Below are 26,879 nucleotides of genomic sequence, written 5' to 3' on the forward strand. Positions count from 1 at the left end.
GGGTGACCTTTGGTGTTAGCAAATTCCAGTTCAGGGGAGAGAGCAGGGTGAGGCTGCAGCTCACAGGGCCATCCTGGCTCCCAACAGAAAAACAGGGCACCAGGAACCTTCTTCTACTTCCAGAAAGATAAAGACATTCCGGCAAACCAAAATGTGTTTGCAAGACAAGAAACTCAAACCAGCTAAAAGCCTTCTAACACAAGGCCCCCAAATATTTGGATTGAGAGTGATGTCCTCCCCTCCCAACCCACCTTCCCCAAATGTCACTTTGGCTCTCCGCAAAAATGCGGAGTTAACATGCCCAGGAAAAGAAGGCAGACACCTTCAACACAAAACAAAATCTTGCTATGCGCCAGCAACAAAAACTCTGTGCCCAACAAATCACCTTGCATTTTGTAATCAGTATAATAAACTCCAACCCATGTTCACCCAAACATGTCAGGAAGGGCTGCGGAAAAAAGATGTCCCTTTAATAAAACGTTATCAACATATATCGTACACAAACTACAATGTATCATAATTACTTTTTTTTTCCCCCTCTCTTAATTCAGAACCAGACTACAAGGTAAGAAAAAACACAGAAACAGCTACAATGTTCCCAATAATCCGCACAAGGTCTTTTTTTCAGGCAGATGATATCTCACATGATATGATATACATGGACTGGGAAGGGGAGGGAATAAAACAAAGACCAGCTACAGGGCTGGGAAGGAAGGAGAAGGGAGTGTCAATGTACAAAGAATTCGGGTGTCTTCAAGGGCGAGACACAGGTTCCCATGGGGGGTGGTGAGGTGAGAGAGGCCACCGGTCACCCCTCCTGGGAGTGGACAGGCTCCGTCGTCGGGTTTGTCGGTTTTTGAAAATAAAAACAGGGGCGGAAACAGTCTGTTTGGTTGTTGCTGTTCCCCCACCCCCACAGCTAATCCAAAGTCTTTCCATCCAGTTCCAAGCATTTACAGCACAATTCTGGTCAACATCCCATCATTGAAAAAGAAAGACAAATTAGGAGAAAAAACAAAAGAAAACCAAACTCCAGCCCACCCTGCCTGTGCACACGACGACGACGCGAGGATCGCGGGACCAGAACGTGGAGGTCATGGTTTCCATGTCCCAGGTCATAGCCATCCCGTCGGTGGCAGCCTCTCCTACTCGGGTCCGGGCCACCACCCAGCAGGCAGGATTCTCGCTGGGAAGACTGGGGTGGGGGCTGAGCAGGGGCTGGAGAGCCAGGACGGGGAGAGAGATCCGGAAGAGAGAGAAGAGGAAGAGGCAGTCCTGGGAACACGGTGCACGCCACCAGGTCACAGCGAAGCCTCGGCTGTGGCAGAATCCTGAAAGGGGGTTGGGCAGTCTCGTCCCTCCGACCACATGATGGGGGAGGTGGGCTCTGGGGTCCCAGGTGCTGCTGCTGTTGCCACCTTGTCTGGGAGCAAAACAGGTTCCCACCCCTCCCCTGCCCGTTGCCCAAACCAAAACCCAAGCGGAAATGGGTGACTTCGTTTTTCTTTCCAAAAAAGGCTTTGTGAAGGAAACCACTGGTTGTAAACTGTCCAGTTTATTATTATTTTTAGATGGCTACAAAGACAGTGTGAGACTTCACACCTAGACTAGCTTTCCTGGTGGAAGGGTTTGGGTACAGACAGACAGCAGGGCTTGTGGGTTTTTTGTTTGTTTTTTGCCTTTTTTTTCTTTTGTTTAAAGAAGAAAGCAAAGAGATTGACTGGGGCAGGGTGGGGGAGGGCTTGCTAGAAGCTTCCATTAAAAAAAATCCCCCCCCCAAAACCCCCCTGAAAACAAATAAAAAAGAAATCCCAACAACGGTAAAACCCCAAACAAAAAACAACAAATAAGTGTCATGTACAGAAAAGGTCCTTTTGGGAAAGGGGAAGGGGTGGGAATTTTCTGGTCATTGACTTGAAATATATTTTTATTTTGAGTTTTGTCCTTCATGTTTTACGGAATAAAAAGTTCAGCCTTTTTATTGCATGAAACTAAAATTGGGAAAGGTGGGGGGACTGGAAGGGGAGGTTGGGGTAGAGGGGGAGCGGGGAGATGCCCTCCCCCAGCTCCTGGATAATGACCCCTCACTTCTTCTTGCATAATTTCTGGCGTCTTCTGCCTGCAATGCCGGCTCTCTCAGCATCTTGGAGAAGGGGGTCACACGCTCATCGTCATGCTTGGAGAATACTGGAAGGGGAGAGGTAGACAAGGGGGAGGTCGTGAGGGCTGGGCTGCGGGGAGGCCACGGACACACCACGGTGCCAACAGCTCTGTGAAGGTCTCACTGCACACAGATGAGCAGGGCCAGGCTGGGGTGCGGCTGGGCTGAGGGGTGTGTGATGGCACTGGGTGGGCAAGAGCTGGTAGCGCCACGACAAGGGCAGGGAGGTGGGAGCTAAGCCACCTCTCAGCCGCAGCCCGAGTCCCCCCCTCAGGAGCCATGGCAGCCAGAGGAGCCTCCCTCTGCCCCGTCTGCTCTCTGAAGCAGCCCTTCTTTCTAGCCCAAGGAAGCGGCACAAACAGCTTTCCTGGAGCCACGAGACCACAGGGAACTGGGGTCTTAGGAGCCTGAGCACAGCCAGGGTGCCCTGAGGGTGGGGGCCAGTCTGGGGTACTCAAAAGCCACTTAACCACAGCTCTGTTTCTTCAATTGAGATTGTACACAGAAGCCCCCTACAGAAAAGCAGCCAGCCAGCCCCTCTGTGTGGAGACCCCTGGAATCATTGGTTGCATAAACCTTCCTCCTCAGGACAGATGGAAATGGACCCCGAGAGGCAACACTGTCCCAACTCTCTCTGCCCAGGGCTTTTCCAGTCATATCTGCTTAATCTGTGCCAAAGGCATCTGGCTGGCATGGAGCCGCCAGCAGGAAAACTTGGGGCAGTGGTGGGGGCTCCGCATTTGGTGTGGGGGAAAAGAATGAGGTGAAGCCCACAACGTGGCTGCTGGGCCACCAGCTCAGTGGCCGTGGTGCCCCGCTCCCCAGGGCATGAGGATCCAGGGATGCTGGAGTGAGCAGGGGGCAGGGGCTTACGTTGTCGTTCTGGAAGGAGTGGAGGAAGTTCCCGCCTAGCTCACCGTCGTCCCGAGGGGTGCCTGGAGGGTTGCTAATGCCACTTATGTTGTTAGGAGAATTCTGCAGAAAGAGGAGACAAGGTGAGCTCTGTATGCCCAACAACCTGCCCGCATGATGGGTGTGTCAGGAGGAGACACCGAGTGCACACTCACTTTTGGGAGTCCATCTATGTCGCCTGAACCTGGAAGGGAAAAAGAATCCCATTCAGTTTCTTGCTCACTCTCCTGTGAAGGGTCTCCAGCGTCACAGGAGGACCCCTGCCTCCAGGCCCGATCCAAATCCCACACTATTCCGTGCAGAAACTTCTGTCTGGGCAGTGTCCTTCTCTTGGGATCTTCCTGTGTGCCAAGCTGTGGCCAGGGCTGGTTCCAGGCCTAGCTGAGCCAAGAGCTGAGGCACTTCTGCCTCAGGAAGGGCTGGGCATGACTAGGGAGAGGTGCTGGCTTACCTAATGATCCGTTCATGTGGTGTGGCTCCATGCCGCCCATACCTCCCATCGGGCCATCCGAGCCAGGACCCATCGGGAACTGAGGGAGAAGCACAGGGCAGGGTGGCTCAGTGGGCCCCAGGCCCTCTGCACCCCTCACGGGCTCCCTCGCCCAGGGAGTCAGCCAGCAAAGCTCACCAAGCACCTCTGAGGCCCGGGGTCCCGGGCTACAGCTGCACAGAGCCCTGCCCGCAGGAGCTTCCATTCTGGTGGGCTCTTCTCACACACACTTGGACACTTACCGCCCGGGAAGCTGAGTTGGAGGGCAGAGATGCTCATCGTTACATACCAGGTGAGGAAACAGAGCCAGAAAGGGAGGGGACTGGCCCATGGCCACTGAGCTCCACACAGAGGCAGCTCTCAAGCCTCCCGGATCCTGTTGCAGGACTCTTCCCTTACCAGGGGTGGGGTGTGGGGCTCACCACAGCCTCACGCAGAGGGTGTCTGACCATGCCAGGCAGGAACCAAAAATATCAGTGCTTTTCATGCCCATTTTACAGATGAGGAAACTTTAGCACAGAGTGGAAAATTCTGGCTTGAGGTCTCTCAGCTTGGAGATGGAGGGACTGGGACTGGAACCTGGCAGCTGGGCCCAGAGCCCTCACGTTAGCCTCCTCCAAGCTCTTCCTTAGAAATGCAGAAGCTTCTTGGGAGTGGGCAGTGAGAACAGACTGGGTTGCTGAGCCACAGGGGCAAGGGGAGTGAGGGTTCTGGCGAACAGGATGGCATCAAACCTTGGGGCTGTGGTGGCTGGTGGAGGGAGGTCACTAATGAGGCTCCCACAAAGAACTGAGGGTGCAGGCAGATCAGAGGCTCAGAGACGGAACTGATTCTACCCCATCCTCAGGACTGTCTGGAACTATCAAACTCATCTCAGAAAGAAAGCAATTGAAGGCCAGAAAGGTCACATTCAATGGCCACAAGTCACAAGGCCAGGGAGGGAGCCCAGTCTGGAAAGCCAAGGTCCTGTGATGCAGACCGGATGTAGGGTGGCAAGGGGTGGAGATGGTGGAATGGAGAACTGTTTGGCACCTGGCCTGGGCGCTGAGGACAGAGCTCAGTCACACCTAAGCCTCAGCCTGAAGGAGGTACCTGACTACCTCACAGGTCAGTGGTGCCAAGTTCCAAAGACAGCTGTAGACAAAGCATGGCTGCAACTTCAGACAGAGGAAGGGAAATCAGAACAGGCTGCCTACAGGAAGAGGCAGAGCCAGAGCATCACTGTAATTCAGGGGTAGAATCTGGGTAGGCAGAGAAGTCATGGAAGTCATTCCAGGCAGGAGTCCTGCATCAGCAGAAAGCTATCTAGCAGGTGGCAGCATGGAGTGACAGAAGAGGAACACTTACGTGGGGAGTAAGGCCCAGAGCAGTCTGTGGGGCAAGGCTGGGGCCTGAGCTACTTTCCCATGCCACCCGACCACACTGCGGTGAGGTATCCTTGTCTCCCCAGAGGCCCCCAAGGCAGTTCACAAGCTTTGGAGCACATTTTGCCACCTGGCAAGAAATTTCATGCTTATTGACCCAAGGGTGACCAACGTTTCAGGGAGCCAACCCAGGACACAGCCATATCAGACCAAAAAGAAGTTCCAAAACATGATAATGTAATATATAATCATGCACATGTTATTACTTTAACATAAATATGTCATTACTTTAACAAAATATATAAGAAAACAGGTATTTATTGGAAATTATATATTATTGTGTATTTTTTGTATATTATTTTGATAGCTTGAGATCTAATTCACATACCATACAACGGGCCCATTTAAAGTGTACAATTAAGTGGTTCTTAGTATATTTACAGGGTTGTATAACAGTTACTACAATTTTAGAACATTCTCACCGCCTCAAAAAGAAATCCTGTACCCATTAACAGTCTCTCTCCAGAACCCCTCCAACTCCCAGACCCAGGCACTCATTAATCTGCTTTTTGTCTCTATGGATTTGCCTATTCTGGACATTTCATACAAATGGAATCATGTGATCTTTTACGGCTGGCTTCTTTCACGTAGCATGTTTTCAAGGTTCATCCACGTTGCTGCATCAATCAGTACTTTACTCCTTCATATGGGCAAAAAATTAGTCCATTGTATGGATACACCACATTTTCTTTATCCATTCAACAGTTGATGGGACATTCAGGTTGTTTTCACTTTTTGGTTACTATGACTTATGCTACTACGGACATTAATGATCACGTTTTTGTGTGGGCACATTGTGTTTTCATTTCTCTTGGATAGATGCCTAGAAGTGGAATTGCTGGGTCAACCAGTAACTCTATGTTTAACCTTTCGAGGTAATGCCAGACTGTTTTCCAAAGCAGCTGCACCATTTTACATTCCCACCAGCAGTGTACGAGGGCTCCATCTTCTCCACGTTCTCACCAACACCAGTTGTTATCTGTCTTTACGACTATGGCCATTCTAATGGGCGTGGAGTGGCATCGCACTGTGGCTTTGATGTGCACTTCCTAATGACTGATACTGAACATCTCTTCATGTGCTTATTGGCTATCATCTTGGGAGAAATGTCTATTCAGGTCCTTGCCCCATTTTTAAATTGGACTGTACTTTTATTATTGAGTTGTGAGAATTCTTTATATATTTCTGATTCAAGTACCTTATCAGATATATGTTTTGCAATTACTTTCTCTATTCTGTGGGTTGTCGTTTTACTTTCTTGTGAAGTCCAATTAATCTACTTTCTTTTGTTGCTTGTGCTTTTGGTGCTGTATCTAAGCAGGCTTTGCTTAACATGGGTCATGAAGATTTACTCCTATGTTTTCTTCTAAGTGTTTTATAGTTTTAGCCCTGACATTTTAGGTCTATGATTGAGTTAATTTTTGTGCACTGGTGTAAGGAAGTAGTCCAACCTCATTTGTCTGCATGTGGATATCCAGTTTTTGCAGCACTGTTTATTTTTCTGTATTGTTTACTTTCCTGATACATAAATGCTATTTAAATAAAACAATAGGACTAGTTAACAGTGGCAATTAGTAGGAGAACTAGTTAATTACATTATATATGTGAGAAAAATATAAGATTTTTGTCATGTTTCTGTCCTCTGATACGGTAATTTAACTTTTTAAAAACTCTTTATTGGAGGGCTGGCCTGTGGCTCACTTGGGAGAGCGTGGTGCTGACACCACCAAGTCAAGGTTAAAATCCCTGTACAGGTCATCTTTAAAAAAAAAAACCTCTTTATTGGATATTTAAATTTTGTAGGCTATAATACTGTGTATTAAGATACATAAATGCAAGATTTAAGAAAAACAACACAAATACAATAGGATGAATTAAACAAATATTGCCTATATTTAATTTTAAAAATAACAATGACATGTTTCTTTCTACCCCATGATACGGTGGGATATTTTTGCTCTGCTTCCTTTTCCAGTGTTACTTCTTTGGTATGCCTACAGCCTTTAGGACATTTTTTTTTTTTTGATGCAGTGATAAAGTTGAGCATAGTCAAACGTGGAATTCACTTGACTTGCCACTCTGCATTTAGCAAGCCCACGTAACACTGATTCCTGGTGTCACTCCAACATGATAACACCAAAGTAAATATCCTCTCCACATAACGTTTGCACATGGAGTATTTAGGATTTTACTTATTAGCACAGGTTTTCAGACTTGCAGGAATTCATTTCCAGCTCTGCAAAGCTGTCCGCTCACTCCGTGTCTGCAGGCTGGCTTTAGTGGACCAGCTGCTTGTCAGTCAGGACTTCTGCATCTATAAATTCATCAGATGGGCTCTGTCTATGATGCCCATCACTTTTAAACACTCCAAAGCACACCAGATGTTAAACCTCTCAGAAAAAATGGTTTTAAAAGCACAGGGGTAATTTGAACTTGTGAGGTTGAAGGTGGATTCCATCTAAGTTACAGTTTTGTTTTGTTTTAAAAAAGATGATGGGTAAGTGTTTTAAAAAAGATGACTTGGTGTTGCCAGCACCACGCTCTCCCAAGTGAGCTAACCAGCCATCCCTATATGGGATCCGAACCCGTGGCCTTGGTGTTATCAGCACCGCACTCTCCTGAGTGAGCCACAGGCTGGCCCCTAAGTTACAGTTTTAATGAAAGAATTGAGAAAGTCCTGTTTCACTTGGCTGCCCTTTCTGGTGACATTTTTTGAGTTCTCAAGTAGTTTCACTTCCAAAACATGACTCGGTATTTCTGCTGTATGAGGTTCTGTTCCCAGCTCCATGGCCCCAACAATGCAGGTACGGTGGGCTCCTTTCTCTCTAGGCTTCTCATGGCCTCTTTAAAGATAAAACAGTTTTGGAGGAACAGCATATACACTTGATCGTAATTCCTTTTTCCATTCTCATCTTAACGTATTTCCGAATTAGAGAAGGACATCCTTTGTGTCTTATACTTTAAAGAAAATCAGTTTTCGCAGCAGGCCAACATCTTATCTTAACATTTTTTCTACGGCCAGCAACAGTGACAGGCATCTTGTGGGCACTTGTCTGAGGAATTCTCCATTTCTACAAAGTCAACAACCTCAGTAGATGCTTCTGCACATTTTGAGGAACTTGCAAAGTGATCAAAAACTTTCCTTATGAAAGCTGATCTCACAGGTGGGCAAATCACACCTCTTGGTGGCAGTGTAGGGTACAAGGTGTGCAGGACATTGAGCAGGTAAGATATTTTCATTGGTAAGAAGCTTACAGACTAAAAAAAATTTGCCCAATTAACTGAGTACTATCTGTGAAAAAGGCAGACACGTGAGCAAAGGCTAGTCTGTACGAGGACAAGAAAACAATAATCTTTTATGTTTTCTGCAGCTTCATTAAATTTCACAGAGGTGAAGATGATGATTTGAAATTCTAGTTTTCAAATCAATGTACCTAAGAGGTAGTGGAAACTTGTTTTTATTGCCATGACATGAGGCATCACTTGACATAGTGTAGAAAACACGATTGTTGGTAAGATCAGACAGAATCAGCTCTACCAGAAGGGCCAACACATCTTTTCTTTTGGCAGCTGGCCGTTACGGGGATCCGAACCCTTGACCTTGCTGCTACCAGCACCATGCTCTCCCAAGTGAGCTGGCCAGCCACCCCCCTTACACATCTTTTATCAAAGTTTCCTTCCCTTTTGTTCACACAGAGGACTTTTAGCTGTGACCTCCCAGTCAGTAAATGTAACCTTCTCGGCTCATGGCGCAGTCAAGGGAATGAGATGATAACGGTGCTCCCTTGAGGGGATGCCCAAGTTAGTTCTGTGACCACTAGTTTTCACTGAGCACTGGTGTCTCTTTGGAGGATGAAATAAAAAAAGTTTTGATTTAGAAAAATGTGCCTGTGTCTTCCCAGACTCAGAGATTCTACCTCCAATGCGCTTCCACATCTCCTTCTCTGCCAGGCCTAATTCCAAATTCTTTCCTGCAAACTGCGCAGTAGGTTCTGTTCTGGTTCTTTACCTCCCTAGTCTGGTTGTGGGTGTCCTTCCCTCTGTCGTTAAAAGACATGGTCGCTGAGCCTTCTTTCTTGGTGGTGTCTGGGTCATGCTGGTGCTCACACCGTCATCGTTCTCATAATCCCAACTCTTAGAAAATATAGTCATGGCATCCATAATGCCAAAAACGAAACCAGCTCTATCTCGACACAGCAGTGAACACAAAGGTGAACTCTGCTGGTGGCCACGATGCTGCGCCCTGGGGTCACAGCCCTTGAGTGGCAGCACAGGCGACCCACCAATCCATCGTGAAGAACCACAAGTCACAATGCCAGCATCCGTGGGAGGCAGATAATCTATGCCATTTCCATTTGACACTAAAAACAGTGTTCTCTATCCCTGACTTTCGGGCCTGTGTACGGGCTTCATACTTTTCCACCCAACCTTCTACAATCACTGCCAAAACCCAAAACTTTCTTATCCAGGGTTCCTCAGGATGCAGGGCTTTTAGTTCTAAACCCTGGATGGTCGGTCACCCTAGTGAGAGGGGAGTAATGAGGCTGGAGTGGTGGGAGGTGCTGGTTGCCCAGGAGAGGAGGGAGAGGGGCAGCGGGACAGACTGTAGCAGGTGTGGCATGAGACCCTGGTTAAGAGGCCAGGGATCCTCACCTCAGAGGGCTGGTAGGGGAGGGGAATGTGAATTAATTGTGTCCTCAGCCTGGGGCAGCCCACACTCGGGGTTTAACATAGAACTGAGCCAACAAAACTGAATAGAGTGCCCCAAGGGCCCCATTCACCCTCAACCAGGCCAAAGGGTTCTGAGCCCACCCTCTGGCTCTGCAGTCCATAGACCTCCTTTTTAGACCATAAGCTCCCTGAGTGGGCCAGGCTGGACCTATTCACCACCCCACCTGCATGGAGGAGGGAGGAGATGAACTGGTGTGGAAAGGTCATCTGTGGAGATGAATCAGACCCGGCCCCATCCTTGGGGAGCTCCCAGCTGGGTGAGGGGGGCAGGCTACCACTGCATAGTCAAGCCCCATCCAATGGGCTCGGGGAACACAGAGGGAGCGTGGGTGAGCAGGAATCAGAACAGGTGCAATCTGAGCCGCACCATCACTCAAGGATTGGAACTCTGGGAGGCAAAGAAGAGAGGGAATGGTTTCTAGACGAGGGTATGGCTTGAGCAGAGGCAACGAGGTTGCCAGGAACAGGAATCACAGAGCTCACAGCAGCCGCACAGGGAAGGCAGGTCCCCAAATGAGCTGCACACTCCTGCTGTGGTCTCCACCCTCAGCTCCAAGGCCATGGAAACAGGGCCGAGAGGGTGAGGGATCACTGGCATGGCACAGCCAGTCAGTGGAGTGGGGACCAGGTGGACCCCATCTGCAATCTGGTGCTTTCCCTGCCAGCACCCCACACAGTGGCCTGTCCTAGAGGCAGGGCCCTGTGCCCTCACTCTAACCAGAGCCCCTTCCTTCTCACCCCTGCCAGCTACATAACGGGAACCGAGTTGCCCAAGAGTTAATCACTTTCCTGACGGTTTATTTTATTCATCTTTGGTAACAAATGGCTGAAATCAATTAAACTTGCTTTCCCCTCAGCTGATGAAGTTAATTATGATTTGTTATGGTGTCTGATATGTAAATTATTAGAAAGCAGACTTACGTTGGACCGGCTGCCTCCAGGCGGCACCGGATTAATCATTGTGTAGATGTTGTCACTGGAATTTGTTGAATCTGTAGAACAGTGGAAACCCACAAGTCGGGGTGATTAATTCATTTCTTAATTAAAACAAACTCGTGGCACTTGAACTCATTCTTTTGTATTTTATCACTTAAAATTTCCTCTAAGTACCACCATTTTCTGGCTAATTTGTATTTAATGAAGATTCACAAAGTTTTTAATCATAGAAAATTCAACTGTGAAAACCACTCAACCCCGGCAGTGTGGACATGACACAGGGGATTACAGGTTCAAATTCTCATCTCCCCACCCCAAACCAAACCTGGTCCCCAGATACTGCTTGGGACAATGTGGGGGCAGCGAGACCACCCCCTAGGCTCTCCCCCTGACAATCCCATCCAGCAGTTTTAATCAAATTTGGAAAAGGGAAATGCTACAAATGACCAGGGGCCACCCTGCCAAGCTGATGGGGCAGGAGAGAGAGGCAGGGCTGGGGCTGGAGACACATTAGCATATGGAGTGGGTTAATGTGACCCAGACTGAATGTAGGTCATGCAGCTCATCAAAATGCAGCAGCAGAAAGAGGGAGCCTGCAAGGGAGCCGGTGCGGGAGCGGAGCATCGTGGCCGCCGGCAGCTCCACCCCTGCAGCTGAGCAGCTTCCTTGGTACAGGGAACCAAGGATGGGGTGGGGGAGGGTCCCCGCCATCTCCCCAATTAGCCAAAAAAGTCTCCTCAGGAAATCAGCTAATGTTCCTTTCAAGAGCAGGCACCATATTTCTCAGGCAGAAATCCAACTAGCTCTCACTTTTTATTTTTGGGGTGGTAAGGATTGTATGTTGGATTCTTCTAGCTGGCTAGAATCTATTCTTAGCTGGGAAAGAAACATAATTGTGATGCTGTGTGAGTGTGTGCATGTGTGCATATGCCCACGCGTGTGCACACGTGCCCTCTTCTGATTAAAGAAAAAGAGAGAAGAGACCTTCTACATAGAGAACCAGAAGCCAAGACCTATGGAAACTCTGGTCCCAAGATGCCAGAACCCAAAAGCCCATTTGCAAGTCATCTAGGAAAATGCCCATCCAGGACAGAGTTCTCCCTAACAAGAGGGAGCCAAGAACAATAAGACCCCTCATCCCACACCTCCCTGTTCAGCCCTGCCCTTTATAAACCAGTGCCTGAGAACCAGAAGATGAGTGGTCTGAGGCCACACGAGGGGGTCGGTAGTATCGGAAGCCTCCTGCCCCCTAAATTCCTGGATGCCACAATGCTCGGTGGAGAATGTGCTACTGCAGAAGGAGTGGTGGGAAGCTTTGGCTTTGCACCCAGGCCCTCCAGGATTCCCCAGAAACTACATTCCCCATCAGAGGCACTGTCCCTGAGCTCTCTTACCTGCAGGACTAGGCATGATGGGTGTTCCGGGGGGGCCGCCACCACCAGGGGGTCCCTGGAGATGAGAGAAAAACTGGTATCAGTCACCCACTGTGATGGCTCACATGGGGAGAGGCCACCACCACGCCCTCTCCTAGTCAGCAGCAGCTGTTCACCTAGGGCCCATGTCAGTGTCCCAGGGCTGAGAGATTAAATGTTTAAGCTTGAGGAGAATTGGACTCAGAGCCCACCTTCCTTTCTTCAAACCAAGAGGCACCTGTGGATGTGCACATGTGTGCTCACACCATGCCGACTGGTACAAACCAGAGTCCTGGGTGGAAGCTGACCAGCCCACTGGTCAGCTCCCCAGATGGAGATCCCACTCTCAGGTCTTGCTGGGGATTTCTGGGCCACTCCAGACCTGTACAGATGCCTGAACATTTTTTTGTCTTTTTTTTTTTTTCGTGACCGGCACTCAGCCAATGAGCGCACCGGCCATTCCTATATAGGATCCGAACCCGCGGCGGGAGCGTCGCTGCGCTCCCAGCGCCGCACTCTCACGAGTGCGCCACAGGCTCGGCCCAGATGCCTGAACATTGACAGCAAGGTCTAGCAGTTTGGAACCTGTTGCTGAGAATGTGTTTGAAAAGGGAAAGAGACAGGGACCACCAAGCAGTTCTCTTGCACACTCATTCAGTCACACGTGGCTAGACATGTGATGCCCCAAACCCACACTTACCACATAGGTACCGGGTGATGAGGAGGAGTATGGAATCTAGAAACAAGATGTGGGGGAGTCACACGTCAGAGTCACTTCCTCCGATAGGCAGTGCCCCTCAGCTTCAAAATCCACTTAGGGACACAACCTTGCTATTCATAGGAAAGGCTCTGGGGCCCAGTGTGGCAGTTGTCTGATTAGTTTCCCTAGGAGGACTAGGGATGTCAGCAAAGTCCAGTTCTCCCTGCTACAGTGAGTGATCCTGAGAGCCTGGTCATCTATTCACCAGTCTTGGGAGGGAGCTACAGGGTCAAGGGGGCATAGGAGACCCTCCAGTTTGGGAGGGAAGGAAAAACAGGGCTTCACCCCACCCCTCTGACCTTCTCCCCTGGACTGTCTGCACTGAACCCCTTACCCACTCCTTCCTCTGAATGCTGGACGCAGCCCTGCCACAGAGGAGGAGATAGGCGGAAACCTCTACCCTGAACAGTGCCTCTGAAACCAGCTTCTCAGCTTAGACCTTATAGCTTCTGTAGCAGTAGGCTGGGCAGGGCAGAGGCCAGCATGTGATGACCCCAGCGTGTGACTCCCAGGCCTCCTCCACACACAGCCTTCTTCTTGGGGGCATCAGGTGGGGTCCTGCTGGATTCCCCCACCCCATGACACCTCCACCTGCACCTAGAGGCCTTTTCCTGACAACCACCATCCACCTGACCTGGGTACTCACTGAGTTAGCACTGTTAGGATTGGGCCAGGGTCTGCCAGCTCCCGGGCCCCTGAGAGAGGGAGAGAGAGAGAGATATAGACAATGAAACAGGCACTATAAACTCCAAGGTCACAGCTGGCAGGGGCAGACCAAGAGGGCTAAAATCAGAGCCAGGAAGTCCTTCTCCCAGTCCTAGGGTCTTGGAGTCCATCTAGTTTTGGGGTAGCAACGGTTAGTTCTGTGGATGGAAATCTATGAACTCCTTTAAATTACACATAAGATATATAACATTTATAAAATTATAAATGAAGTATATAAAATTCCATCTGTATGTGCATTTTCCTAGGACGGGAGTCCATAGATTCTCACAAAGGGCTATCACTAAAGCACTAGAGAACAGTGGCTAATTATACAGGGGTTTTCAGATCTCGACTCTGCCACTGAAAGCTGTATGAGCCTGGGCGAGTTACTTCACCTCTCTGTGCCTCAGTGACCTCATCTGTAAATGGGGGATAATAATAACTGTCTCATAGGGTTATCATGAGGATTAAGGGAGCTAGCCCAGGTAGCATGCCCAGAACTGTGCCTGGCACACATAAGCACTATAGGAGGCTCAGCTCTCATCACCGGGATCATCAACGACCTCATTCTACTGATGAGGACACCAAAGTCCAGAGAGGTACCAGCAATGACTCGTATTGCGAGTCTTCCAGGGTGCCAGCAGAGGGCGGGGAAAGCCACGGGCTCTGAGCCCCAGGCTGGGTCGTTTTCGCCTTACATGTTAATCCCGGGCATGGCGGGGCCGAGGGAGTTGGGTGGTGGTCTCATGCCGCTGCCGTAATTCTGCAACGATAACCAAGGGTCAGTCTATGAGAAGGAGAAGGGAACCGGAGGGAGAGGAGAGGGGAGAAACAGACAGAACATAAGCAAGAGGGTTAGTCTGTGAAAAGGATCTGATGAGAAAAAACATTCTTTCAAAAAAGGCAGGGGAGGGTGGGAACCACGCAGTGGGGACCACAATGACACAAGCCAACACAGAGGGGCAGTCACAACAATCAATGCACTTTCAGGGACTTTGAGATGATCTTCTCAAAAGCGTGGACGTCAAGCAAGCTGCACACAGCTCTGGGCCCCACAATGCTAGTCTACACCTTCCCTCCCCATGGATCTCAGGCAGGGAAGAGGGAAGGGACTCAGTCGTGGGACCCAACAGGTGAACAGGAGCCGCGTGGGAACTGAGGGAGAAGACGCTGCTGGGGGCAGAAAGTCCGGGGGCAGCTGAGTGTGCAGGGGAAGAAATGCTCCTGAAGGCCTGCCCTGTGGTGGGCCCAGGCCCGGTATGTAGAGATGCCCAGCCCTGCCCCAGTCCTGGTTGACCCCCACGCCACCCACAGGTCAGCACGGGGGACCCTCAGCAGGCATGTTGCTAGAGGAACAGGAGAAGACTCCAGCTCTACACTCAGGGGATCACTATTCTGTATGAGAAGAGTACACAGAACTCAGAATCTCTGTGAGTCCAGATTCAGCTCAGTACGACTCACTGAGGCAGAGTGGGGTGGGTCACAGTGCACCCCGGGCCTCTTGCACCGTTCATCTCCTGTCACAACCAAGCCAGTGCTGCCCCCCGACTCTGCTGAGTGCTGTTTTCTCTGCAGGAGTAAGTGCCTTGCCCCCTTTCTCTACTTGGAGGGCTCCTATGTGTCCTCCAATGCCCTCCTCCAGCAGCAGCTCCTCTGTGAAGCCTTCCCTGCCCCACCCCTTGGGGTTGACCGCTCTTCCTAGTTACTCCCATAACACCTCAAAACCTCCCCCCATCACACTGGTTATGATCATGGCCACACGTCTGTCTTCCATCTGTCTCCCTGGACTCCGAGTGCCTTCTGAAGGTGGGGACTGTGTCCTAACAACCACACCCCTGCCCCCTTCACTCCATGCACCTCCTGGCACAGACTGGGGGCTCAATAAGCCAACCCTGAAGCAATCCATGAAGGAGGGAAGAAGTGACTGAAAGTAACAGGAAACTGGCTGCAGCTGAAGCTCTGTCCTTGTAGGGGAACCTGAAGGAAGTAGGCTGGTGGAGCTCTGATGGCAAAGGAACAGCCTGCATTAGCTGCCCCTTACTGAGCACATAATATGCTCTGCATGCAGTCTCTGGTCTGATCCTTAGAACAACTCCAGGAGACTATATTATTCCTATTTTATGGAAGAGATTGAGGGTCTGAGGGAGAAAGGTTTGCCAAAAGTCAGTCAGCAAATGGCACAGCTGGGGCTTAAACTTGGATCTGCAGGCCCTGAGAGTCTGCATTTTTAACCACACATCTGGTGAGAGACAGTGAGAAGGGGACTGAACAGGAGGATTGAGACCTGGAGCTGACAAACTCAGAGCCAACATCAGGCTTACGATGGGTTCTCATGAAGGGACCATCTCTCAAATCTCATCACCTTGGGGCCACCTGCTCTGCTTGGTCACCCACAGAAGCGTCTGGAGTCTAGAAGAATGCCCAGACAGGATTGTAACCAGTGACAGGAGCAACCCCAGGCTGGCTAGCCAAGAGCAAGGCCTGAAGTCTGACAGGGATGGGGACAGGGGGGCAGGCTGCGCGAAACCCTCCAGCCGCCAGCACTTGCAAGCCTTGCATCTCCCTGTGCCTACCCAGGGCTGAGCCTGCAGACCAGGAAGAGACGTGCACTGGCTCCCAGCAAACAGCGGCAGTCCTGGGGACATGTGCCAGGGCCAGGCCTGCTTCACAAACGGACGTCACAGGTGGCAAGCAGAGCCCAAGATGGGAAGTCAGAGCATGGGAGGGCTGCTGACTTTGGGCAAACTATACAAATAATGACAATGCTTACTCCAAACCAGGCTGTGCTGTATGCTCACTGTGCATCACCTATAACACCGGCATCATCCCCAGTTCAGAGACTAAAAACGATGGTGCAGAAGTAGAGCAATGGCCGCTCTGTACAGCTGTGCACGGCTGAGCCTACAGCCTGGCCCTGGCTTTAGAGCCACACCCTCTCTGCTGTGCTGCCTTGTCTGCAAAATGGGGACAAGGAGCCCCACATGCTTCCCACTGTCCAGGGCCCCATGTGGATCACAGGAAATGATGACTCTGAAGGGCTCCCTAAGCCCTCAGAGGTGTAGGCTGATTGGGGTTGTCAGCAACAAACACCAAAGCCCTTTGTGCTGCCCAGTGTCACAGAGCCTTGGGCCGTACAGGGCCCTTTCTGAGGCCTACATGCAGCTACTAGATGCCTGCTACCAATCTCAGCCTCACTCCCTTACTCCAGAACAAGAAGCTCACCCCTCCCCAGGCAGCCTACTCTCCTCTGGGTACAGCCTGGCCAATTAGAAAGGTCTTTCAGGGCCTGCACCTACAGCCCACTGCCTCTCCCACCAGGAGGAAGGCCTGTACCTTGGGGCAAGAGTGGATGCCCTGGATACCACAGCACTCAGAGTGGGGCCAGGGGTGTACCATCCTGCTGTTCCTAACCTTACCCAGCCCTCAGGAGCCTCTCAGACAGACAGCATGGCAGCTTCCCCGGAGGGAGCTTCCCCACCAGGTCCTCCTTCCTACAGAGGCACAGACCCTGGAGGGCCACTCACACTTCCTCATTTCACAGATGACAACCTGGAGGCCCAGAGAGACCAGAGATTTGCCCAAGGCCATACACAATAAGTCAGGTATGAAAGTCGGGCTGAAATCAGGTTTGGGGGAAAAGTTTTCAAATCAGAAACACCAGCCTTTTCACATATGGCTGGAAACCTTAGAAGTGTGGTTTCAGAGCCCAGGTAGACACGGGTTCCCTCTCCTCCCAGCTCCTGCCTGCCTGTGGCACTGGGCTGCTGGAGGTGACCACGGTGAAGCTGTGCAAGGCATGGCTACTGACAGAAGCTCCCCCTTCTTCTGCCATCCGCTCTGCTCAGCAGGGACAGGGACGGCTGGACAGAAGGGAGGAGTCCCCATGCAGTTGTGGGTGGGGACACACGCACGGGGTGTCTCTCACCCTCACCCACGTGTGTGCCCCAGATCCTGGACAGAGGGGTCTGGTCCACAGTCAGGAGCAACGCAGGCCCCCTACCTTCTCAGTTTCAGCACTGTGCTCTTCCACGGGAAGGCACCAAGAAGCTTCTAGAAGGGGCTGGGCCTGGGGGTGGGGGTTGCTACTGCTACATCCCGTGACCTCCTCAGAGGAGCTCTTTCTTGGTGCTGCGTGTGGCCCAACCCAGTGCCATGTTTACCTTGAAATAGGGGAAGAGCTGTCTAGTCTTTAGGACTCATCTCTAAGAGTGGACTTGAGGCTGTCTGGGCGGTTTCTGGGCAGCCTGCCACGCCTCCCTCTAATCACGTGGGGGCCCCGTCATCCCACACTGGGAGGCCTCCAAGGGGCCACCCAGGGAAGTTCCTCCAAGTGTCCCACACCCTCCTCACCCAGACCCTAGGGTGCCCTGGGACCAGGATTAATGATCCTTCCATCTCTTTCTGTGGACTCCACTCAGAGGCACTGAGCTTGGACTCGACCTGGACTAGCAGGGAGCCCCAGGAGACTCACTTTCTCCTCGGTGGCACAGGATCATCCCTGGGGGTGACGAATCCTCCTTCATCTGAACTTTCTCAAAGGCACACAAGCCAGGATGGTGATGCCAGTCCAGGCTGTGCTGACCCCTGCCCCAATCCGAACACCAGAAAGGCTGAGGGATGGTGGCTGCGGGGTCTGCAAGCTGCAGCACTTCTCATGGGGTCTTGGTTCTCCCCACCTGCGTGTGACCAGGAGCCCCCACAGCTTTAGCCTTGTTCCAATAGAATTCACTTTTGAAACACCTGGACAAAAGGTTATGCCTGACACCGACACAGTATTTTTTAGAGAAAACATGATGAAGTGGAAGTATTATCTCCTTTTTGGCATTGGCCACTTCACAAAACCAGAGTAAAATCTGTCTGAGGCACTCAGGGCAAAGGACAGGGTGACGCCTGTGTCACTGGTGCCTCTGGGATGTTTAGGCTGAAACACAGCATAGGCTCAAAATTGCAATGTCACTCCATTAGGTTTTGAAATCCATGGACCACACCGTACCTCCTCTTTGTTCAGAACACTGTGGAGAGGTCACTGGCCAAACGCAACCTAACTCCCTACTGGGACCTCCCTTGCCCTCGGGGATGCTCCTGGGGCCTGAGGGGAGCCCCCCCACTTGCGCACTGCTCGGCTCTCAATGGGCCCAGGAGGCCCTTTCCAGCAAGACCTCAGCCTCCGGGACCCTCACCTCTTTCAAGTGCACCAACAGAGCATGCTGGACTGCTGGTGAGAAACACTGACATGACGAAGCACCCCCCCATGCCTGGAGGAAGTCCTAAACTTCTGGAACACTCTGCTCTCAGAAAGTCTGATAACATCCATTCCAGCTTCTAGAATCTTAATATTACTACAGGTTTAACAAACTGTTGATTTCACCAAGAGGAAATAAAAAAAAAAAAAAGGAATCACCAAACCTGAGCAACCAAAGTCCTGAACACTGGTATTAAGTCCCCAAAGTTAGAAACCAAGGGGGGGCCACCCTGTGCCAAGCACCAGGCCAAGGACTCGTCCGTCTTCCTTTCAGCAACCCTGCAAGGCAGGAACCATTCTCACTCCCATTTTACAGATGCGGCTGCTGCGCCTCTGAGAATCCACATGGGTGGGCAGTGGAATTAAATTCCACCCCCTATTGGATTCCATCTCCCTAAATCACCCAGATTTGCAAGGGACGTGGCATTATGAAACTCCAAGGCCGCTGATGATTTCTACACCAAGAATGTGTGACTACCGCACAGGCTGAGGGGACTGAGAGCCACTTCTGACTCACGAGGGGACGCACTGCTTTCAGATCCAGCCCCCACCCCCGCCTGGGTTCCCTGGCCAGGCAGCAGCCCTGCAGAGGTCAGCTCAAGACGGCCACCAGGCAGGAAGCTGGCGGCTTAAACAGGGCTGGTGAAAACATGGGCTTTGGGGGATTTGAGGAAGGAAGAAAACAAGGACGCCGGAGGTGTAACGGCTGTGGGCTTGCTTCCTTTTAGGATTATGGGGCCAGCAGAAGCCAAGGCCCTCCCTAAAATCTTTCAACACCACAGATGCTCCCACCACCACCACCACCACCACCACCACCACTGAGAAGGAAGCAGCGGGGAGCTGGGTTTACAAATCTGGGATGGAGCCGAGGATTGTGGGCCTGTGGGGCAGACACTGCTCCCTACAAAAGGAAGCACATGTGGGGGTGTGTGGGGGTGAAACCTGTGGAGGGGCCCAGAGGATCCCAGACACCTACAAGCAAGGGACGGAGAGACAGGCAAAGCAGACTTCTAGGCAGGGAGAAAAGAAGGGAAGGAACACATTAAAACAAAACCCTCCCCTTTTTCAGATTTCTAGCTTCTTTTAGATAGGTTCTAGAGAATTCTCAGGAGGGGGGAATATGGCAAACTCTCTGCTATGGTTACTGCAGGAAACAGCCATGTTCAAATACTTGGAGGGGTGAGAGCAACTGTGAGAAGGTTCAAGAGTGGGAATGGCCTGTCGGTCCCTTGCCTGGATAGTTCTGCCCTGTGGGGTGTGCAGCTGGGTCAGAAGCGGTGACTTCTTTGGTATAATTGTAAAGAAGGATACAGGGCACTTGACATAATTTCTTCCAGAAGTTTCTAAACTGCTCTTTTAGGCAACGGAGCCCTCTGGTCAGAAGGAATCTTAGGGAGGAGCCTAGTATATAAAGTTGGCTAAGGCTCTGGGAAGAAGTGGGTGCTAGGGAACCTGGCAGCCTGGCTTCCTCTTGCTCCCAAGAACCATGGCTCACCCCTCATTTGACAGGTGGGGAAACAGGCCTGCTGGGGCCCACTGAGGTCAAAGGTATTCCTCCAAGGACGGACAAATGGTGAGTCGCAGGCAGAACTAGGAACGCCAGTCACTTGCCCTGTGGGTCACAACAAACTATGGCCCTTGAGCCATCCTGAGTCTACACCACCCAGGGTGGGGGTCAGCTTTGGGATTCCTGGATGCCATGGCTTGGGGCACCAGACCCTCTGCCCTTCAAATTCCTTGAACTCCATACCAGAACACTCCACCCCAGAAAGGGCTGTCAACTAGCAGGTTCCCCAAATACCTCCCTTCTCAGACTCCCTGGGGGGTCCTTCAAAATGGCTTGCGGCCTGCCAAAGGTCTGCTCCTGGCTGTGTGGGGCTGGCCTACTGTGTGTGCCGCCCTTTCTGTCCCCCTGCGAGCGGAGAGCCATGGAAGACTGACAGACCATGGAAAGAGGAGGGAAGGTAGGTACACACAGTGACTGGGGTGGATGGACAGACAGATTGGCTGGTTACCTGTGGGCCAGGACCCATGGGCCCCATGCCTCGGGGAGGGTTCATTCTCTGCATTGATCCTCCCATGTTGGGGTGGCCTGAGTGACAGAGCAGGTGAGTTGTGACATGGCAGGTGTAGAGAGACGAGGTGTCCCTCCCAACACCCCAGCCCCGCCCGCCCTCTTTACCTTGTTGTCGTGTGGGATCCATGGAATTGGGCAGCAATGGCTGTGTCCCAGGAACTCCTCCTGGAGGCTGGAAGAGATGTGAGACATGGGTGAGTAGTGTCTCCCCAGAGCTGGTGGCTGGGGAAGGTCCTCCAGGGAATAGCAGTCAGTGCGAGCTAGTGTTAGCTAAAACTGCAGCATGGTGGTGGTGGTGGTGGTGGGGATTGGGGTTTTGTCTGTGGGAGAACAACCATCTCCCCACCCTGCTGTCTTCATGGGTCTCTGCACCTATCAGAGCCCTGAAATGAGGCAGGAACATTCTCTAGGTCACACTTTGGCTGCACTGCCTGCCACACCCCCTTCAGGGACAGCAGTACTCTTTCCCTCCCATCTGCCCAAACCCTACCTGTCCTTTGCTTCATGGAGATGTAATTTCATTTTATCTCTCCCTCCAAATTATGGGGACTGAGAGACCCACTAGCTAAATCCTACCATCATAGGAAGAAACCCTTTTTAAGGGGGAACAGGGCATGAGGAGGTTTTTGAGATTTGTGGCTTTTTTGGTGGCTGGTCAGTATGGGGACTTGAACCCTTGACCTTGGTGTTACAACACTGCACTCTAACCAACTGAGCTAAATAGCGAGCTCGGTCTTTGAGACTTAGATTGGGAAACTGTAGATCAGAGGCTCAAGGGCCTCTATAATAATAGAGCCACGATAGCAAGCACCCAGGTGTACTAACTGTCAACACACAGAATGCCACCTTCCAACCCCGGGGGTGAAGAGGAGGCTACGTGGAGAAGAGCCAGGGGTGCTGAAAGAGAGCCTGCTCTCGAGGGCCTGGTGAAAGTGGTGGATGCTGTGTGGCTGCTATTAAGAAAGCAAGAATGGGGGGCCACAGGTTCCTGGGTGAACACTTGGCACACCTGCTGTGTAAACCTATTAAAAGTCATTTACTTGGGACTGAAGTTATTTCAGCTGCAATTTGAAAAAAGAGAGGAGTAGCAGCTGGGGGGAAACATTTACTTCTAGGGCCCCATCCCTCAGGACTAAACACAGCTCTCACCTTTGAAGGGAAAAAGGCTTTGGAGACAGGGTTCCCTTTCCCACCTGCAGGGGCCAGGGCTTGAGAGGCTGGGCATCTGTGCCAGGGAGTCTGTCTCTGAGGGCCTCCAGCCCCTTGCCCAACAGTGACCTCCAATCAGGTTTTGGAACGAGGTGATGGGAAACGGAGGGACAAATCCTCTGTATTCCCTGGCTTAAGAATGAAATGGGGGAGGTGTGTGGCTAGGGCGGGGAGGCTTGCCTGAGGGCCACACAGCACCAGAGCCTGAGAAGTCCCTGATATCCATCAAGTGGCATTTGGCAGCTGCTGTTTCCACCTGCCTGGGGGTGCTCAGAGTCTGTCTTCCCAATCCTTGGATTTTAGCGGTTTCAGCCTCTCTCCTTCCCTCAGCTCTACTTCCTCGACCTGGGTTCCCAAGTTCTGAATCACGCAGCTCGTTGTGTCTGCCCAATGGGGGCTTGGCGTTTTTAGAGGCTGGTTACAGAACTGAGAGGACCCAGGAAGGCCTACCACTGAGGCTGTCTTGAATGGGGGATTCCCAGGATGTTGAGGTGGGTGGGGAGGCCTCCAGGGTCATGAGTTACCCAGTGCAGGATGACCCCCAACCTCCCCGAAGGCACAGCCATGGGAGTTGGACAATCATTTCCTCCCCAGGTAGCCCAATGTTGACTGCCAGTTCTTGTAGAAAGCTTCTCCTTGGCTTCCCCTAACCCTACTTTATGCCAGGACTCCAGGAGGAAAGCTGGGCTGTCCAGAGGCTCAGAGGGGGCCCGGGAGCCACTTTCCTTACTGGAGTGGTCCCGAGATAGGGATAGGACAGTCTGGCCTCCCCTAGAAGGAAAAGAAGGTGTGCAATGACCAAGGAGAAGGGGTCTCGCACTGAGAAGGCTGATACCTCAACATAGGAAAGAAAAAAAATGACATCTCGCCTATGGGACTATAAGTGTGTGCACACACCCCCAGGCCACAGGGGAACGTGATGCTCTGTGGCCATCACACGAGCTCCTGGAAGTAGGTCAGCTTTTCTCCTTGAGCACCGTGGGGCAAGGCATAGGAAGCATCTGCCCAGGAAACAGACAAATCCTGGCTGCATCTGCATGTTCTCCCATCTGCTCTGTGGGACAGCCAGCAAGGCCAGGTGGGAGCTCACTGAGCTGTGCATGGGAGGGCTGACAATACTGGACCCCAGACCCTCCTCTCCTAAACCCAGCTGAACCCCGCTGCCCACCACCCATCCAATCACCCTTGCTTGAAAAATGGCCCCAAACCTCTAGTTGGGGAGGCAGGTGGGAAGCTGGCCTTGCAATACCTTGAGGCCAAATCAATGATCAATGACCCTTAGCTTCTTGTTCCCTGAAGTGCCTTTTCATCACCCTTACCCAGGAGGTGCACTTAGAACAAGCCTGGGCCTAAGCAAGTCCACCTGTGAGAACTGAGTTAACTCAGGTGGCACAGAGGCTTTTGTGCAACTGGCAGCTCCAAATGAGACACCCTCCAAGAAAGCCCCAAGGGCAATGCCTGTGCAAGGCGCACATTCCTCCTTGGAGAACAAAAATTTCTTAAGTTCACAGGAATCTGGAAAATCAGTGTAGATTTCTGATGGAGGGTGATGGGGAGGTTGGGAAATTGGGTTTGTAATGCAAGATACAGATGATGGATTTATTCTCCATTTGCTCTCTGGGGTACTTGCTCATGCTTAATTGTTAAACAGAAATATACACATTCCCTCTTCATGTCCCTTGATTGCTGGAGGAAGGACCACAATTATGATAAGAAATTATGTGCTCTTTCCCTGGAGCAGAGGCCAGTTTAGGGTAAGGACAGCCCCGGGATGGGCAGGAGGGAAGGCCGCTGTGCAAGGGCTGCCTTGGTGAAGGGTTAAAAACTAAGGCAGGGGCAACAATCCTACAACTGTGGAAGTACAGTGAATGGTGTGGGGTGGGGTGGGGGGAGAGCAGACATAGCACTGGGCTGGGAGCCGGGGACTGACTCAAGCCCAGCTCACTGACAGACTTTGGGAAGTCACTCCTCCACTCTGACCTTCATCCAAGGGTCCCCACATGCTCAAAAAACTGGGTCTCTACTTCCCCTTTGTGTCAGAGAAAACAGGAAACAAAGGACCTTTGGAGAAAAAAAAAAGGTGGAAACCTGATAGGCAATTTAACATTAAAATTGGAGGCCCCTGGTTATGAGCATCTGTATCATTTCACTCAGGGGCTTTCTTGCAGAGCCTCAAGAACACTAAGAATCATAGTCAGATAACGCCAATTGAGGTGGTGACCAAACTCCCTGCTCCAAAGGCAACAAGGGCTAGATACGCTGGTATCGCTGCCAGATTTTTTGAAGGGCTTTTGCAAAGTCACTGAAAGAATTCTGTTAAAAAATATTTTGGCATGAAAAGAAATTTCCCTGACTTTTTTTTTTAAAGTTTCTTTTAGGTCTGTCTACTCTCAAAAGAGGTGTCTATTCATCTTTAGCTCTCCAGCTTCTCCCCTGCCCCTAGATGGGCTGAACTGGAGAGGGCAGTGCGGGGGCTGATTTCTCCAGACCACCTAGAATTGCCAACCCTAATGGGCCAGCATAAGGCATACGACCCCAGGCTAAAAAGCCCTCCCCGAAAGCAGACCACTTTTATAATTACACGAACAAATCCTTTCTTGTTTTGAGTTGGGTCTGGGAAGCAGGCAGATGTTGCTTAAAAACTCACAACGTCCTGCTCTGCTGCATCCAGGCTCCTGATCTAAGCATTCCTATGGGCCATTTCTTCCCCTAATAGCAGGATTATATTTACCAGCCTTGGCAATTCTCAAAAGCTTCCAGGAAAAATGCGCATTGTCAATTAACTTCATTAAAGAGGAAGACCTTTTTCCAAGAAGTGGCTGGAAGGGGCATTACCACTTTCTCTAGAAGAGCCGAAACCCTGCAATCCCACCCAGGCTGCTTCTACAGCTGCCCTCCCAACTCCAGAATGGGCTGCCCAAAGCCCACCAGGAGGGGCAGGGGAAACGCTGCCCCATGGACACAGAGCAAACACAGGGCCTTTTCTTGGGACCTGCTGGTGCTATCCCCCACGTTAAAACCTGTCCCTCTACCCCTCAATCTTTCCCCAAATTGTGATTTGAGTCGAAGTCCACCTAGGGCCAAGGATGGCTGAGTGAGGAAAGAAAGAACACAAAAAGGTACAGTACCTGGTTTCCCATTCTGATCGGGGGCCGGGGGCCGCCTGCGTATCGCGGTGACATAAAAGGCTGCAATTACAGGGAATTAGTTCAATGACAGCCTGCAATACTGCACAGTGACAAACACAAATGCTCTTCACTCCACAAAGTCCAGTTTCGTTACAACTAGCGATCTTTTAAGCTCTCTTTCTCCTGGTAGCCTCTTCCCTCCAGGCAAAACTTCCTTCAGGCAGAGGGAACAATAGATCTATACAACAAATGGGTCCCCCGACTCCGCATTTGTTGGCAGAGATCTAGTTTGGGTGGAGGGGCAGCAGATGGGGCTTTGCACAGAATGCAGAAAAACAGTTAAATCAATACAGGGCAGAGGAGGAAACCTCTGCTCTGGGTAAGGGCAAAAAAAAAAAAAAAAAAAAAAAAAAAAAGAATAAAGACTTACACATAACATTTTAAGGGTTTGCAGACAAAGCTGGACAGGCGCGCACACACGCGCACGCACAGAGAAACCACCGACAGAGAGGGGTGGGAAGGGGCGAGGATTTAAGGGGGGAAAACACAATGGAAGACGGTGGGAGGAAAGCGGGCTCCCTAACTTAATGCGGGGGAATGGGCAAGGAAGCTTTCTCAGCAGCAAGAGTGCACAAAGAAAAGGCTTGGGATGCAGCTTTGGTTACAAACAAATGGTTAACCAAATTCAAAAACCAAACCAAAGGTGGGAGAGGAAAAAACAAAAACGCAAAGGCCACTGACAAGGTCACAGAAATATTTTTGCTTTTCTTTCGGTTTCTTATCCAAGCTGGGTGTGATGTCCAAGGAATGAAGACTATCTTTAGAGAAAAAATTGTTTTCTTAAAATTTCATTTGTCCAGAGAGACTTGAAGGCAAGGCAAGAGCACATTTTGATTTTTGTTTTTCCTCTGCTGGCTCGCTCCTTCCTCCGCGCCCCGCGCCCCCCGGCGGGCGGGCGAGCCACAGTGCGTTACCTGACTGTGGGGTCCCATCATGCTGCTAGGATTGTGAGGTGGAGGCTGTGCGTGCGGCGAGGGCTGTGACCCCGGAGGACCCTGTGAGGCCAGACAGTAGAGGCAGGTTATAGATCACAGCACATGGAGAAGCGCAGAAGAAGCTTAAAAGAACAAAAATTAAACCAAAACAAAGAGTGGGCGGCGGGCGTGCGGGTGGGTGGGCTCTGGTTGGCGGGGAGGTGGGAGAGCTGCTGCTTGGGTCACCGGCTCAATGGTGTGACACGGCGAGCAGGAGGGAGAGAAGCTGATAATACATTCACAGGGGATTCGGAAGAACAAAAAATAAAATGAAGCACCTTTGTCAAAGCACACAGGAGTAAGGTCCCGGACACAGCCTACCCTTTGAGCGGAGTTTGCCATGTTAAATACATTGGTTGAGACAGGCTCAGAGAACCACAGTGACACACGGAAACAGGGTGCACTATGCACCTGGCCCCAATGCAGTGTGTCAGTGCCACTTGTGGGGAGGCAGGGAAGAACCAGGGAGGGTCCTGCCCTCAAGGAGCTTACAGTCTGGGGGCACAGAGACTCAAGGCGGGATTAATCAAAGGTTAGTGAGAGCCCACGTGACTAGTCTGCCGGGGGAGCAGGGCCTGGGGCACTGACGGAGGAATAACAGAGGCGGGGGGAGTGAGATGGCACCACAGCCTGAACAAGAGGGGAACAACAGCCAGTA

General features: G+C 51.2%; 1 protein-coding gene across 6 annotated transcripts in view; it reads right to left on the reverse strand.

The window, feature by feature from the left end:
• Nucleotides 1–1,539: 1,539 nt before the first annotated feature.
• The window catches only part of SSBP3 (single stranded DNA binding protein 3), a 157,778-nt gene continuing 132,438 nt past the window's right edge, over nt 1,540–26,879 (reverse strand). For 5 of the 6 annotated variants that reach the window (XM_063106579.1, XM_063106581.1, XM_063106585.1 and 2 more), the window contains 13 exons: nt 26,162–26,242; nt 25,188–25,247; nt 20,956–21,022; nt 20,789–20,865; nt 14,230–14,294; nt 13,473–13,521; nt 12,767–12,802; nt 12,049–12,103; nt 10,640–10,710; nt 3,525–3,603; nt 3,229–3,257; nt 3,035–3,136; nt 1,540–2,187 (listed from right to left, as the gene is read on the reverse strand). In XM_063106579.1, the coding sequence (XP_062962649.1) occupies nt 2,158–2,187; nt 3,035–3,136; nt 3,229–3,257; nt 3,525–3,603; nt 10,640–10,710; nt 12,049–12,103; nt 12,767–12,802; nt 13,473–13,521; nt 14,230–14,294; nt 20,789–20,865; nt 20,956–21,022; nt 25,188–25,247; nt 26,162–26,242 (801 nt within the window). In that variant the 3' untranslated portion in view covers nt 1,540–2,157. The remainder of the gene's footprint in view (nt 2,188–3,034; nt 3,137–3,228; nt 3,258–3,524; nt 3,604–10,639; nt 10,711–12,048; nt 12,104–12,766; nt 12,803–13,472; nt 13,522–14,229; nt 14,295–20,788; nt 20,866–20,955; nt 21,023–25,187; nt 25,248–26,161; nt 26,243–26,879) is intronic. The other variant, XM_063106580.1, reaches the window with a different exon arrangement.

The sequence above is a fragment of the Cynocephalus volans genome, chromosome 8 (genome assembly GCF_027409185.1).
Source record: "Cynocephalus volans isolate mCynVol1 chromosome 8, mCynVol1.pri, whole genome shotgun sequence".
In the NCBI taxonomy this organism is placed as follows: Eukaryota; Metazoa; Chordata; class Mammalia; order Dermoptera; family Cynocephalidae; genus Cynocephalus; species Cynocephalus volans.